General features: G+C 40.2%; 1 protein-coding gene across 6 annotated transcripts in view; it reads left to right on the top strand.

Moving 5' to 3' along the window:
- Positions 1 to 14,424, top strand: part of bmpr1aa (bone morphogenetic protein receptor, type IAa) — a 146,511-nt gene that overhangs the window by 81,649 nt on the left and 50,438 nt on the right. For 5 of the 6 annotated variants that reach the window (XM_069885749.1, XM_069885750.1, XM_069885754.1 and 2 more), the window contains one exon: positions 13,217 to 13,403. In XM_069885749.1, coding sequence (XP_069741850.1) covers positions 13,337 to 13,403 — 67 coding nt within the window. In that variant the 5' untranslated portion in view covers positions 13,217 to 13,336. Of the gene's footprint in view, positions 1 to 7,367; positions 7,486 to 13,216; positions 13,404 to 14,424 lie in introns of those variants that run through there. The other variant, XM_069885752.1, reaches the window with a different exon arrangement.

Here is a 14,424-nt window from a genome sequence, read left to right as displayed (position 1 = left end):
GCCCCCAGAAAAATTGTTTGGTGTACAATGTACCCTAGCCAAGAGATTTCTACAGAACAAACTGAATAAATAGTGCAGGAAAGAGGATTGCAAAAATGGACAAAATTAGAATTGTGTGTTTCACTGGCCAGAATTAACTCACACTTCAGTAAACATCTGGACCCACTGCAAATCGCCTCCTGTCATCATTGTTCCACAGGAGATGCAATGTCACTGATTCTCCACTCGGCTCTGGATCACCTAGACTACAGTAACAGGTACATCAGACTACTCTTCAGTGACGAAAGCTCAGCTTTTAACATCATCACCCTCAGTGCTGGTCAACAAGCTCCAAAACCTGGGCCTCTGCCCACCCCCCTGCAACTGGATCCTTGACTTCCTCATCAGAGACCAGTCGGTAGGAATTGGAAACAACATATCCTCCTCACTGAGGATCAGCACAGGTGCACCTCAAGGATGCACGCTTAACTCACCGGTCTACTCAATATGACTCTGTGGCTAGTCACAACTTGTTGCTGCCTACGACGTCAACAGAATCACAGATGGCAATGATGAAACATATAGGATAGAGATAGGTCAGTTAGTTGAGTGGAGCCATTACAATCTTGCACTCAAAGTTAGCAAAACCAAGGAGCCGATTGTGGACAGCAGGAATAGGAAATTATTGAAGGGTTAGCAATGGAAATGGTTAAGAAATTCTTGGGTGCCAACATCTCCGATGATGTCTTGGGGCCTCCATGTCAATGCAATTATGAAGAAGGCTCACCAGCGGCTATTCTTTGTGAGGAATTTTAGGAGATTTTGTCTATCGCCCTGTAAACTTCTACGGGTGTACAGTAGAGAGCATTCTGGTTGTTGCAACGCTGTCTCATATGGAGTTGGTAATGCACAGGGCAGGTAAAGGCTGCAGAGAGTTATGTACTTGGCCAGTGCCATCATGGAAATCTACAAGAGGTAGTGTCTCAAGAAAGCAGACTCTTATCAAGGACCCTCACCACCCAGACCATGCCCTCTTCTTGCTGTCACCATCATGAAAGAAGGTACAGGACCCTGAAGATAATAGCTTCTTCTTGTCCATTCACTGACCTCACCTTCTGTTATTTTTGCATTAATTTATTTATTTTTACATGTTCATTACAATAACTTCTGATTCACCTGTAGAGAATTTGGGAAACAATGATCACAAGAAAGGGTCCCTACCTGAAATGTTGGCTGACTATTTCTACCTTGGGATGCTATGTGACCCACTCACTTCATCCACCAGCTTATTACTGTTCAACATGACACTGTTGACTGGATGGAAAAGGATGGCATGAAAGAATGGAAAGAAATCTGAAATAAAATACAAAATGTCAGAAGCACGGTAACGTCTCTGGGAAGAGAAGCAGAATGAAAATTCAAGATTCCTTTTATTGTTACAGAATGTAATATACACAATATGCTTCAACTTTTGCCCACCTTAAGGCAAACAAAGTCACCATAAGCATTGCCTTCTACCCCTAACAATAAGAGAAGGAGAAGCCAATGAGAGTCCCGTCAGAGGCACCAAGTATCTGTGGATTCTCCTCCAGTGCTCCCGCATCCTCCGCAGCTGCACAGACTCCCGTTCAATCCATTAGCAACCCGAGCTTCAGTGCCCCAGCCTTTCAGGAGCCCTTTCTTGCCCTCAGCACGCTCTGAATCCCAGTTCCGATACTTGGTTCACATGAGCCATTCCCCAACAACCTGCAGCCCACGTGGGACCTTTGATCACAAGTCACCAAAAGCCCGCAGCCCGAGTGGGTTCTTCGCTGGTTCGCTGCCATGGTCACCTTCCTGTAGGGTCTTATCCCAGCGGGGAGGTGTATATGGTACCCTGTGCTGCTCCCTGGAGTCTGCGAAAGAATTTGGGTCAATAATCTTCATTAGTTTTGAAAACCTAGCAATCATGTTTTGAGTTGAAGAGAGAACTATTACTTTAAATACAGTTAAAGATGGAAGGGTAAGGAAATAAAGGGAAAAAAATTAAACATCTGTTGACTGACAAGTTGTCCCTGAACAAATTCCCCCAAACTGCATTCTCTGTTGTAGAATAAACTGGATGAGGTGTCTCAAATGCCCATGCACTAAGTTGGAACAAATGTAAGTGAATTTACCGCTTCACATGGAGGGAAGGAATAAAAAGGGCAAATGCTGTAGTTATATGTGAAAGTACAGTGAGAAAGGGAGTGGTTAATGGATATGAAAGAATGATAAACCAGGGAATTCTAGAAGATCTTGTCCCTTTGGCATGTTGAAATGAGAATGGAGGGAAAGATGTATCTGGAGGGGATTCCTGTTGAAGAATGTGATCACTTGAATATGGAGGCTGTTTGGGAGACCAGGAGAACTATATTCTTCTGAGAGATAGAAAATATGTTATTGATCTCTATTGATGATGTCAGATGCTGTGTTTGCAAAAGCCACTGATGTGAAAGCTTCCTTCAGAACTGATCCAATGAAGACCCTTTCACGCCGCCAACCCAAACGACCCGAATTGCAGAACCTGGTTAGCTGTTCACACTAGTCCATGAATTACCTGGTTCATGTGGATAAGAGGGGCCCAATCTCCAGTGGTGACATCCTGAGTTACGTTACGAACTTGCAGGGCAGTGAAATTGTAGCAGGAATAGAGCTCAAGAGTACATAATGTATAAAAGACCGTGGGGAAAAAACGTGCACAACTTAATAACTTGTGTGTGCAATGGGTAAAAAACTGGGTGAAAATCTACTGCAGTGGGCTTCGGACTGTTCAAACTTGGGAACTGAGAGGACGTTGGGTTGAGCACTAATGCAAGTTCTGTGATCATAGTGGGTAAAGAAGAACAACTGAGCATTTACATTGTGTTAGATATTATAAGTAATCTTGAGATGGTTTAAAGCACAACTCTGCCAACCACTCTGTGTTAGCCCTGCGAAATTAACTGCACTGATAGTAAAACTACCAGACTGACATCACTAATGGTACCTGATAGAGCCGGTTGCTTGTTCACATTGCAGTCTACCAGATCCCGTCAAATCCAAGTTAATTCAGCAGGGCCTTGACGCACCACACCCCACCAAGGGTCAGAAACCGGTTGACTTTTACCTGCCCTGCCCATTTGGGACCTTTCACACTGCCAGATTACCCACTATTGTCCCGCGAAATTGCCTGCTTCAACCCACTTTATTTGGTAGTGTGAAATGGGCTTTAAAAAAACGGGTAGGATGGAATGACAGTCATCCTGGCAATAAGGTGGAAGAAAGCCGATTGTGATGGCGGTGGAAGTCTATGTGCAGGTATTCCCCGCTTTTCAAAAGTTCGCTTTATGCCATTTTGCTTTTACGAAAGACCTGCATTCGTACCTTTTTTCGCTCACTGAAAGAAATCTGAAGAGAATTCTTGCTTTTACAAAAAAAAGTGAAAATAGCGGTCAGTGGGAGAGCACGGGGCAGTGGGATCAGTGTGGGGACTGAGAACGGGGTGTCAGGAGAAGCTGTGGGTCTGGGAACACTCAGTTTTCCCATATAAATTAATGGTAATTGCTTCTTTGCTTTGTGCCATTTTGGCTTTCATAGAAACACTCTACTTTCGGATAGCAGGAGATAACTATACTTACAAAAGATATTGGTGAATATTCGCTCACGTGGAACAAATGAAATTGTCCTTTGCTCTCACATTTACTATTACATCCCCACTTTTCATGCTATATTTCCTTGTACCAGTCTATACGAGATGGAAATCCTGCCTTTTAACTTCTTCTTCGTGTAAGCTGAAGACCTGCAGAGTGCTTCCAGCATTTTCTGTTTTTGATTTGAAGACTTTTACTTTTTTAAGATTATTCCCTTCCATTTTTTTTGACATTTCTACCTCTATTTCAATGGATAGGTAAAAACCTGCACCTACTGTATCCAAATGGAACCAGTCAGCTCCATGGATCCAATTATTAAAATTCATGAGGAAATGAAGGAAATGAGTCATGAATCTGTATTGGGTATAAATGGATTAAATTCATGACTCAGCAATAAATAGAAATGTACATGCTGATGAGTGCATAGTAGATAGCTCCCATTAGATTATACCATTGGAACAATTTCTGTACCTTCTCCATTCAAATAAATAAAATTATTGCATATTTTCAGTGAACCAAATCAAATTTAAATGTACTATTCCCCTCCCCCTACAACGACCCCCATAGCTTCAATTGCCTCTTTTGAGGTATCTCACCTCGTTCTGATTTGGCAACTATAAATGTTACCACATTTCTATTCACGCTTAAGCGTTTAACAAAAGTTTTGATTACAATAAACGTGGCCATCAGAGCTGATGTTCGTCTGAGAACTCTCTTTGAATTTGGAGGTTTGTGCTTTCAAGTACTGTGTCTCTGCCTGACGGAATGCAAGAAAAGAGAGGACAACCAGGGCGGGATGGGTCTTTTAATGTGTAAACAACTTTCTAGAGACACTCAGAGGTATAAATCGATGGAGTAAAGATGGCCTTAATGGTGGCCTGAGCTGCCTTTTCAGGTTTTCATAATTCTTTTGCTATCTTAAGCTGGGTAGTTTCTGTACCAAGCTTTGATTCAGCTGGTCAGGATCCTATATGGTGTTCATAAGTTGGTTGGAAACCTTTGGGATATGCCAAATTTCCTTGGACTTCTGAGAAAGTAGGATTTTTAGTGTACTTTTTTTTTAGTTGTAACATCAACATGCTGAGACCAGGACAGATTTTTAATGATATTTACTCCTAGGCAAAGTGGAGATTCCAGATGAAAATGGTAACAACAAGGGACACCTGACAAGTGTGGAAGAATCTAAATGCCATAACGTACTACAAAACCAAATCCAGTGAAGTAGCAGATGGCAAAGCTTCACTAACAGAGGAACCATCCCTTCGCACCCCCATGTCCCCGATGATTCCATTCTGTCCGTATCTGAGGATGCCTTCAAGAGAAGTGAATCTGAGAAAAGTATCCGGCTCAGACAGGGTACCTGTCAATTTATCAATTTATTCACTGATATCTTCAATATTTCACTCCAGCAGGGCATGGTACCCACCTGTTTCAAACAGGCATCAACCATACCAGTGTCCAAGAAGACTATTGACCAGTACCACTTACATCAACAGTGATGAAGTGTTTTGAAAGGCTGGCATTGAAGCAGATCAGCTCCTGTCTGAGGGGCGACATGGATATGGTCCAGTTTACCTGTCATAGCAACAGGTCTACAGCGGATGCCATCTCACTGGCTCTACACAAAGCCCTGGGACATTTGAACAGTAAAGATGCATTCATCAGGGTGCTCTTTATCAACTACAGTTCAGCATTTAACACTATCATCCCTTCAAAACTGATCAACAAACTCCAAGACCTGGGACTTAAAACCCCACTGTGTAAATGGATCATGGATTTCCTCACCTCCAGACCACAATCAGTGAGGATTGGTAAGAACATCTCCTCCACATCTCCATCAGCACTGGAGCACCACCTACAACTGTGTGCCTCAGTACGGAATAACACCATCTACAAATTTGCCGACATTACCACGGTAATGGGTTGTTTTAAAAAAAAAAAGTGATGAATCACCATACAAGAGGGAGATTGAAAACTTGGCAGAATGGTGCACCAACAAAAACCTTGCACTCAACATCACCAAAACTAAGGAGTTGATTGTTGACTTCAGAAAGGGAAAGCCAGAGGTAAGTAATCCAGTGATCATTGGGGAAATCAGAGGTGGAGAGAGTGAGCAAAATTAAGTTCTTGGGAGTCACTATCTCAGAGGATCTTTCCTGCACCCAACACACTAATGGCATAATGAAGAAAGCATGTCAGTGTCTTGACTTCCTCGGGAGATTTGGAGGTTTTGTACGACACCAGAAACCAAAGCAAATTTCTACAGATGTGTGGTAGAAAGTGTGCTGACCTGCTGCATCAAAGTCTGCTATAGGGACACAATATCCCTGAACATAAAGCCCTCTTTCAAGAGTATCTACAAGGAATGTTGCCATCAGAGAGCAGCAGTAATCATCAAAGACCCTCACCACTCAGCAGACGCTCTGTTCTCACTGCTGTCATCAGGAAATAGGTATCGGTGCCACAAGACTCACAGCACCAGGTTCAGGAACAGCTGCTCCCCCTCCACCATCAGACTCCACAACAACCAACTCAATCAGGGACTCTTACTTGTGCACTTAATTGATTTTTTAAAAATTCTCTCTGAGTTGCACGGTCAATTTGTTTTCATTCGTAACCTGCTTACAGTTCTTTATTTGTTTACGTGTATAAGTAGTGTATAGTCTTTTTGCACTACCACAAAGTATTAATTATGCCTCACCTGCAGAAAAAAGAATCTCAGGGTTGTAAATTTAATTTTAAAAAATTTAAATGTTATATTTAGACATTCCGCTCTGTAACAGGCCATTTCAACCCATGTGCCACCCAATTAACATACACCCCTGGTATGTTTCAAATGGTGAGAGGAAACCAGAGCCCCCGTGGGAAAACCCATACAGACTCAGGGAGAATATACAAACTCGTTCCAGACAGTGCAGGATTTGAACTCCGGTCCCGATAACTGGCGTTGTGCTAACCGTGCCAGCCATGCCACCCTACTGTATGTGATATCATGTATGTACTGAGGAACTCAGTACAATGCATATATTTAAGATGTGTGCTTCTAACATTTCCTGAAGCCAATAACCAGTTCCTTCATTTTGCTGACATTGGGGAGATGGTATCTTGACACCATGCCACTTTTCCCTTTCCCTTCCTATACTCCATTTCATCATTGAGATCTGGCCTATGACAGTGGTGTCACCTTCAAACTTGTAAATGGAGTTAGAACAGCTTTTGGCCACACAATCATGAGTGTACAGAAAGATGGTAAGGAGCTGAGTATACAGCTTTGAGGGGCACTGGTGTTAACATTATCATGGAAGAATTGTCAGCATTCTTCACTGGTTACAGTCTATAGGTCAGGAAGTCAAGGATCCAGATGCAAAGGGGGTGCTGAAAGCGTGTGTCTTGGAGTTTGGGACTATGGTGCTGTAGTCAGGAAAGAGGAGTTGGGTGTCCAGTGTTCTAGGGTAGAGTGCAGAACCAGGGCGATGGCAACTACCATGAGCATATTGCAACAAGAGGCAAATTATGGAGGATCAAGGCTGTCTGGGAGGCTGAAGTTAATGAGGCCAATGACCTACCTTTTGAAACGTTTCATGAACATGGATGTCAAGGCCACAAGCCAATAAATTATTGAAACTCATTGCCTTGTTTTTCTTTGGATCTGAGATAATACTAATTTATTAAAGCAGGTGGAATTTCATTTTGTAGCTGGAAGAGGTTAAAGATGTTTATGAATTTTCCCACAGCTAGTTTGCGCAGGTTCTCAGGACCAGGGAATTCATCCAGACCAGATGTTTTTCCCAATTCCATTCTCAGGAAGGCAGCGGTGACCATGGGTGCAGACACAGATGTATGTGAGGCTGTCAAGGTGGGTATTTTTGCCACACCTGTTCAAAATGAATGCATCGAGTTCATCAGGGAGGGATGCCTTGCCTTCAGTCCTTTCCAACTTTGTGACAATGTGGATACTTTGCCACTATCACAGATTGCCTAAAGTTCATTGCCAAGTCGGCCTGGTATTGCATCTTTGCACCTATGACAGCCTTGTGGAAGTCCTACCCAGTTTTCTTGCACCGAAGAAAATACAAGGCCAGGGGCAGATCAGCCATGGTCATATTGAATAACTGGGCAGACTCCAAATTGGCCTTCTCTTGCTCCTATTGCCATGTTTTTACTTCAATTACTAATTATTAAATTTGTAAATTTAATATTTTGATACTATTGGTTGTTTTCTTCATTCTTTAAAATAACATTTAAACATATTTATTTTGTCTTTTAGTACTGAAACTGTTCAGTGGCTGTGTAACTTGAGCTTACTAATCTGTTTATTAAAAAGTCATGGTAGAATTGCAAGTTGTTCTCCAGAGAATCTGGATTGAAAACTTTTATTTTGGACCACAATGTTCAGGAATTTTGTGAATTGTTAATGGAATTGAAACCCCAACTTAAAAATTACTCACACTGCTGAACTATAGTTTCCTCTAATTGTATTTCAGACCAAGAGGGGAGAGAATAATTGTTGTACGGATGTTGAGGTCAATGGATTGATGAGTTTAGAACCTAGTGTGCCCTGTCTCCAGATAGCAGTGTGATTGTCTATTAATTTCTTGGAAATGGTCCAACACGCCCTAGTCTCAAATAGCTGACATGAGAATCTGTCACCATCTTCATTTGAGGCACTGACTTTGTTCTCCCTTCGTTAGAAAGAGTTTTGTTAATTCTTTGCATTAAGGAATTATTTATAATCCTAGAGTCATGGATGTGTGAAAACTAGGCCACAGGTCATGAATTGTTTCTCCTTGTGAAAATAAGATGTGACACGAGCCTCCCTGTTCTCCCACTAATGTGACATCCTCGTGAATGGTGCTCAGAATACCAATTACAATAAGATCCACTGAGGTCCGTTATTAATGGTGAAAATGAAAATGACTGCTGACGGTAATTACAGCTCATCCTTTTACAAATACCTCAGGCATGTTTAGCCATTCAAGAATAATAGGCTGATGGGTCGGTGGGTCAAGTCCCTGGAAAGAAGAGACCACAGAAAAAGGCAATGCCAGGTTTCTGTTCCTCTTAACACAAATTGTATTGCATTAATATTTTAATTACAAGATCGCCTCACTATTTTTGCACCATCTAATTTTTTTGTGGACTCATAATTCTCAAAGTCCATCTTATTACAATGATAGATCACGAGTGAAGTAAGATTATCCATCCTTGTGATTTATTTGAGATCCACTAATGGGAATTACCCATACTACATTCTGTTTTGGATGTGGCAGGGCTTTACCTTTTTCAAAAAAAAATGAAGTTAACTCTAAGCATATGGTTCACCTGTACACCAACTTAAAAGGAAATATACAAGAATGTGCATTGAAGGGTGTAATCTTGTGTCAAGACTTGAATTTGGTTAATTACAGTTTAGCTGTTTGGTCTCCAGTAGTCTGTTGGCATTCGATTTAACATAAACCTGTGAATGAATGACACTCGTGAATTTATTGGTCCTTTTTCTCCTTGAATTTCAACAGACCGAAAACTAACTCATTTTTACAAAATGTACTTCATTTGCTAAGCAATTCCATGTGCAGATTGACATTCCTGCCACCTTCGTACTTCTGGATACCAATGTTTTGGTGAGGATAAAATAGTTTCCCTTGCAAGGTAGAAATGGTAAATATGAGTCACAGAGCAATGCGACACAGTAACAAAGCCTTTGGTCATTGGCGCCGATGGTCAGAACCGGGCCCATTTCAGATAAATGGGGTTTTTTTTGGAGAACCGATCACTTTCTAAAAGCAGCCCAGTAGCAACAGCAAATCTCTTGTAACAGCATTTAAACAACAAGATATAGGCTTTTTAAGCATTAAAATAATGTTTAATTCTCACCCAAAAAAAAGCGCTGCCCGCCGTCAATCATCGACACCTACCCACCAAGGCCTCGCTCCTTCCAGGGAGCTTGAGGTCCCCACTGCTGCCAAGAGCCCGAGGTCCGTTGCTGCCGGTCGGTGTTGGGAGTCTGATATCCCAGGTCAATTCAGCTCCAGAAAAATTTTGGAGAATCCGATTTTAGATCATCAGAATTGTACTGTACTTGTTACAACCCACTTGAAGGGACCTGTCTCCTTGCAGAGGGATCAGAAATTAACTTGGAGCTCTACTAATTGCAACGTCTCACTGATTCAAGGACAGCTATTTTATCCTGTCCACAGATGGCAGATATGATTGCTTGTCAAAGAAACAACTTTTTGTTTAAAAAAAAGTTGTTTCAAAGAGAAAACGGTCCAGTAAGTTAACTGTGATGTAAGGAAAAACCCAACACCCAACCCCAACCAACCAATTTTGCCCTGCAACCGCTGCAAACGTGTCTGCCTGTCCCGCATCGGACTTGTCAGCCACAAACGAGCCTGCAGCTGACGTGGACATTTACCCCCTCCATAAATCTTCGTCCGCGAAGCCAAGCCAAAGAAAGAAAGAAGAAGCTACTGATAATGAGATAAATTAATGTTAGCTTTGTGATTAAAGAATGAGGACATTATTTTAATAACAGCCTTTTGGCAAAATGATTTTCAATTGTCTGTATATTTTGCTCGAAGTAAACTATGTATGTGATCCCAGTCGTATAACTACATCAAAGCCAATGTATTGTAGATGCTGGAAATAAGAAAAATAGAGAATGCTGGATATACTCAGCAGATTGGATTGGCTTTATGGTGATAGAAATAGTTACTTGGTCAGTAATCTTCAAATTGAAGTAAAGATTAGATGTATTGTGTTACAGCAAGTACAAAAGTAGGGGAAGGAGAAAATAAAAGATGATTGGGAATTCTTTGATCAGATTGATAGGATTGAAATGAAAAAGGAAACATCATGAGGGAATTAAAGTGGAGACAGCTTCAAGTTCCTGGGAGTAAACATTTCCAATGACTTAACTTGGACCAACCATGACACAACGGTCAAGAAAACACACCATTGCCCTTTATTTCTTAGAAGACTAGTGTATTTCCCCGTGCCTGTCAACAACGTCTAAGGATGTACTGTGGAAAGCTACGAGCTGGATGCATTACAGCATCGTATGTGAGCTGCTCTGTCCAAATTCAGAATAAGCTGCAAAAGGTGAAGAATGCAACTGAGAACACAAACTTCTCTCCTCTCCAGCAACCCATGTACATCTCCTGCTGCCTTGGAAAGAGAAGACACACTGGTGGATCCATCTCTGCAACAATACCAATAAAGCAGTTAAGGGATATTGGAACAAAGTATTTCAATACTTTGTTCCAATATTTCTCAAGACTCTGACATATTCAGATTATATGAATGAATGAAGCACCTCCATTGTTTCATTTATCACAACGAGGAGATACATCGCATAAAAATGAGATAGTTTGACTTTGGACAAGTGAGCCCTATGGACTACTTTAAATTGTAGGAGAGAGTGGCCGGCACATAAAGAAGAGATATTAACCAATTTGAAAATTACATTCCAAGTTTCTTCAGAAATTAAAAGCTGTAGGCCCCGTTCCCTGGCTTTTTAAAATTTCATCTGAGGGATAAAATCTTACTCCCAACAACATATCATAAACGTTGGATATTGAACCATTAAAGAGAGTCTGTAAATTTAAAAATTACACAGTAAGCTGTCAATAGCTGAACAGGGAACTTGGCTGCAGAGCTTCAAGATCTATCCTCTGAGGACTATTTACCCCTTGTGGGACTTGATTTTATGGAATGGCCTCTAAGACAGTTTTCTTGTAAAGATGGACCTACAGGGTTGCAGAATGGAAGTGTGGCTACAGGAGTAGAGACAGCACAAGAACAGAGGTTGCATCAGATTATGCAAATATCCAGCCCGGTGTGATGCAAACCTGTGTCGAACGATCTAACACTAAATCTTTGCAATCAGTCAAACAAAATATGATAAGGTTTAGTTCTTGAAATATTCAGGCAATTAAATTTATTATCAGTTATCTCCTTGAAGTACTAACGGTCCTCAGTAACATTTGATCTTTTATGGATACTTGATTGGCAGCAAATATACCATTATAAACATTTATTCCCTTTGCCACTGATGGAGAGAAGAGCAGTATGATCACCGACAAAATAGTGGTCTGACTTTCTTCCTCAAAACTTTACTTTTTCCACCAAGCATAAAGGAGGACAACTGCATGCGATTTGCAGCCTGCAGGCGTCCCTCTGAGTTGTACATCATTCTTATTTCACCCAGCACTCTGGATAATCTCCACCGGAAGGATTGCAATGGTACCTCGGTGTGGATGAGATTGGGGCATGAATCGCCCGTTGCATCAAATTCCAAATAAATAATGTTTTTTAAAGCACTAATGATCAAGCCATGTATTTACAATGTCACAATTAACATATCACAATTGTATGGTAAATACAAAGAAAAAGCACACCCAAGAATCATAATTGAAAATTAAGTTTATGGATCGGAGAAGCATGTGATTTTTTTAATTTGTTTTGAATCTTTATGCATTTGGGATACTGTTAATGGTGGATTGTTCCAGTGAAAACATCCATCATTTCTTCAGTAGTGGATGATTATAATTATATTGGCTATATTATCAATCTTTTCTGGAATATCTAACCTGTCCACTTAATATTCTTTATGGGATGAGAAACTAGATGGATTAGAATTTGGAAGAATGGAACATTGTATATCTCAATAAAATCCATAGATTTTTAACTGGCTTGTTAAAAGTAATAACCATAAGGAATAGGTGCAGAAATAGGCTATTCAGCCCATCAAGTCTGCCCCACCATTCAATCATGAGCTGGTCTATTTTCCGACTCAGCTCCACAACCTGGCCTTCAAACCTGAAGATGTGCCCTCTTGTCTTGAGATTTTCCCACCATGGGAGACGACCTTCCTCTGTCCATGCCCTTTCAGCATTTGAAATGTTTCAGTGAGATCCCTCACTCTCCTAAATTCTTTTGAATACAGGCCAAGAATTGTCAAACACTCCTCGTATGATAACCCTTTCGTTCCCGGAATCAGCCTAGTGACCCTGCTTTGAACGTCAGCACGTTCTTTAATGCCATGAAAAGGTTTCTTTGCTTGTCATGTTGAGAGCAAGGACATAGTCTATGAATAAGAATGCATCATTTAGGATTACTCTAGTAGGGATATTTAAAGCTCTCTCCAAAAGGGCCATGGTTATTCAGATAATTAGTTTACTCGCAGCAGATTTTGATTCACAAGGTGAAAGAGAGGTGAACTAAAGTTTTGAGATACAAGTTTAATCATGATTTTATTGAGTGGTATAAATAGCTTAAAGTCTCAAATGGACTATCTTTATTTTTGTTCTTGTATAGTTGGACAAATGTTTTAACATTTTGGGATCAAAATGCTAGCATAAATAAAATGCCAAATTTATTGTCGTGCTTCATATTGGCAGAGGAGATAAAGCAAGCTGGGAATATGATGGTTGTGCCGACTTTGTAATTAAAAAATTATTTATAAATTTAACTTTGGCTTTCAGTTGAATACTTCACGAAATTAAATTTTTTATGCATGTGGTTAAAGTATCAATTCATTCGATTGGTAATGGTTCTAATCTTTTTATTGATCTGCTTTCTTTCAGGGAGAGTAAAGAATAATTAAAAGAAGTCAACTTCTATCATCTAGCTTTTCTCCCGATCTGATACTCAAGATCTTATATATTGGTGATTGGAGGACTGAGGGAGCTGTCTCAAATACAGGAATGACTGTCCACAAAGAAGCATTTCCAATTTTTGGAACATGCATACTGCTGATTCTACAGATTCAAGGTAAATTCTGTTCCCTGGAAGATTTGAAATCTGTTAACAATTATCAATTTGTTTTCTGGTCCACAATCTGGAATTCTGTCTCTAAACTTTTCTTTCCCACTGCCTCCAGACCACTCTCCTCTTTTAAGACTCCTTAGTGAAGCTTTTGATCATCCATCATAGCATCACCTTGCATAAGAGAGAGAGAGAGACAATGGTAATTACAGGCATGTTGTTGAAATGTCATGTCATAGAAGAGAATTATAATTTACTCATGTTTCAATCGTTCATCTAGTGAAAATCATCTTTTTAAATGGTATAGTTTCATAATTCTTTTTGCTAATGGCAGTAATTGTAAAAATACCACGTGTATTATTTTAACAGTTTACACTTTGCAGAATTAGATTGGCAAGTAAGCAACTTTCATATGTAGGTGGGGAACTATGCTAAATGCAAAGCAGTATGGGAGGTGAGTGCAAAAGAATGCAAATATGTTAAGGGAATGGGCAAGACAATGACAGATTAAGCAATTCATTTTGTTAGGAACAACGAACATCTCTTAAAAATGGTGAGAATTTAGTTAATGTTGATGTCCAGAGGCTGGATAAAATTATTTTAAAAATGCAGAATATGAATGAATTTGCAAGGGGTGATTATTGGCTTTTACAGCAAGGGCTTTGAGTATAAAGCTTAAGGAAATCTCGCAGTAATTGTGTCAAGTTTTGTAAGATCCATAGCCAGTGTACCAAAAGTTCTAGTCATTAGCCCTGTTTTTTTTTTCTGGTGATATGATGTTAAGTTCTTCCGATCTTTGACCATTCATTCAGTTGCCTATTATCAGCATTCTTAATCAATGCTTGGTTATCCTTTACTGTAACTATTCATATTATTCAATTTTCTTCATTTAGTTGTCTGGTGCATGTGCTGTGGAAGAAAATTAAATTGGAGACATGAGATTGCAGATATTGGAATCTGGAGCAAATAAAACAATCTACTGAGAAGAGAGCAAATTTTAGTACCACAATGAATAAATAAATATATT

The sequence above is a fragment of the Narcine bancroftii genome, chromosome 6 (genome assembly GCF_036971445.1).
Source record: "Narcine bancroftii isolate sNarBan1 chromosome 6, sNarBan1.hap1, whole genome shotgun sequence".
In the NCBI taxonomy this organism is placed as follows: domain Eukaryota; kingdom Metazoa; phylum Chordata; class Chondrichthyes; order Torpediniformes; family Narcinidae; genus Narcine; species Narcine bancroftii.
This window is presented reverse-complemented; position numbering and strand designations above follow the sequence as displayed.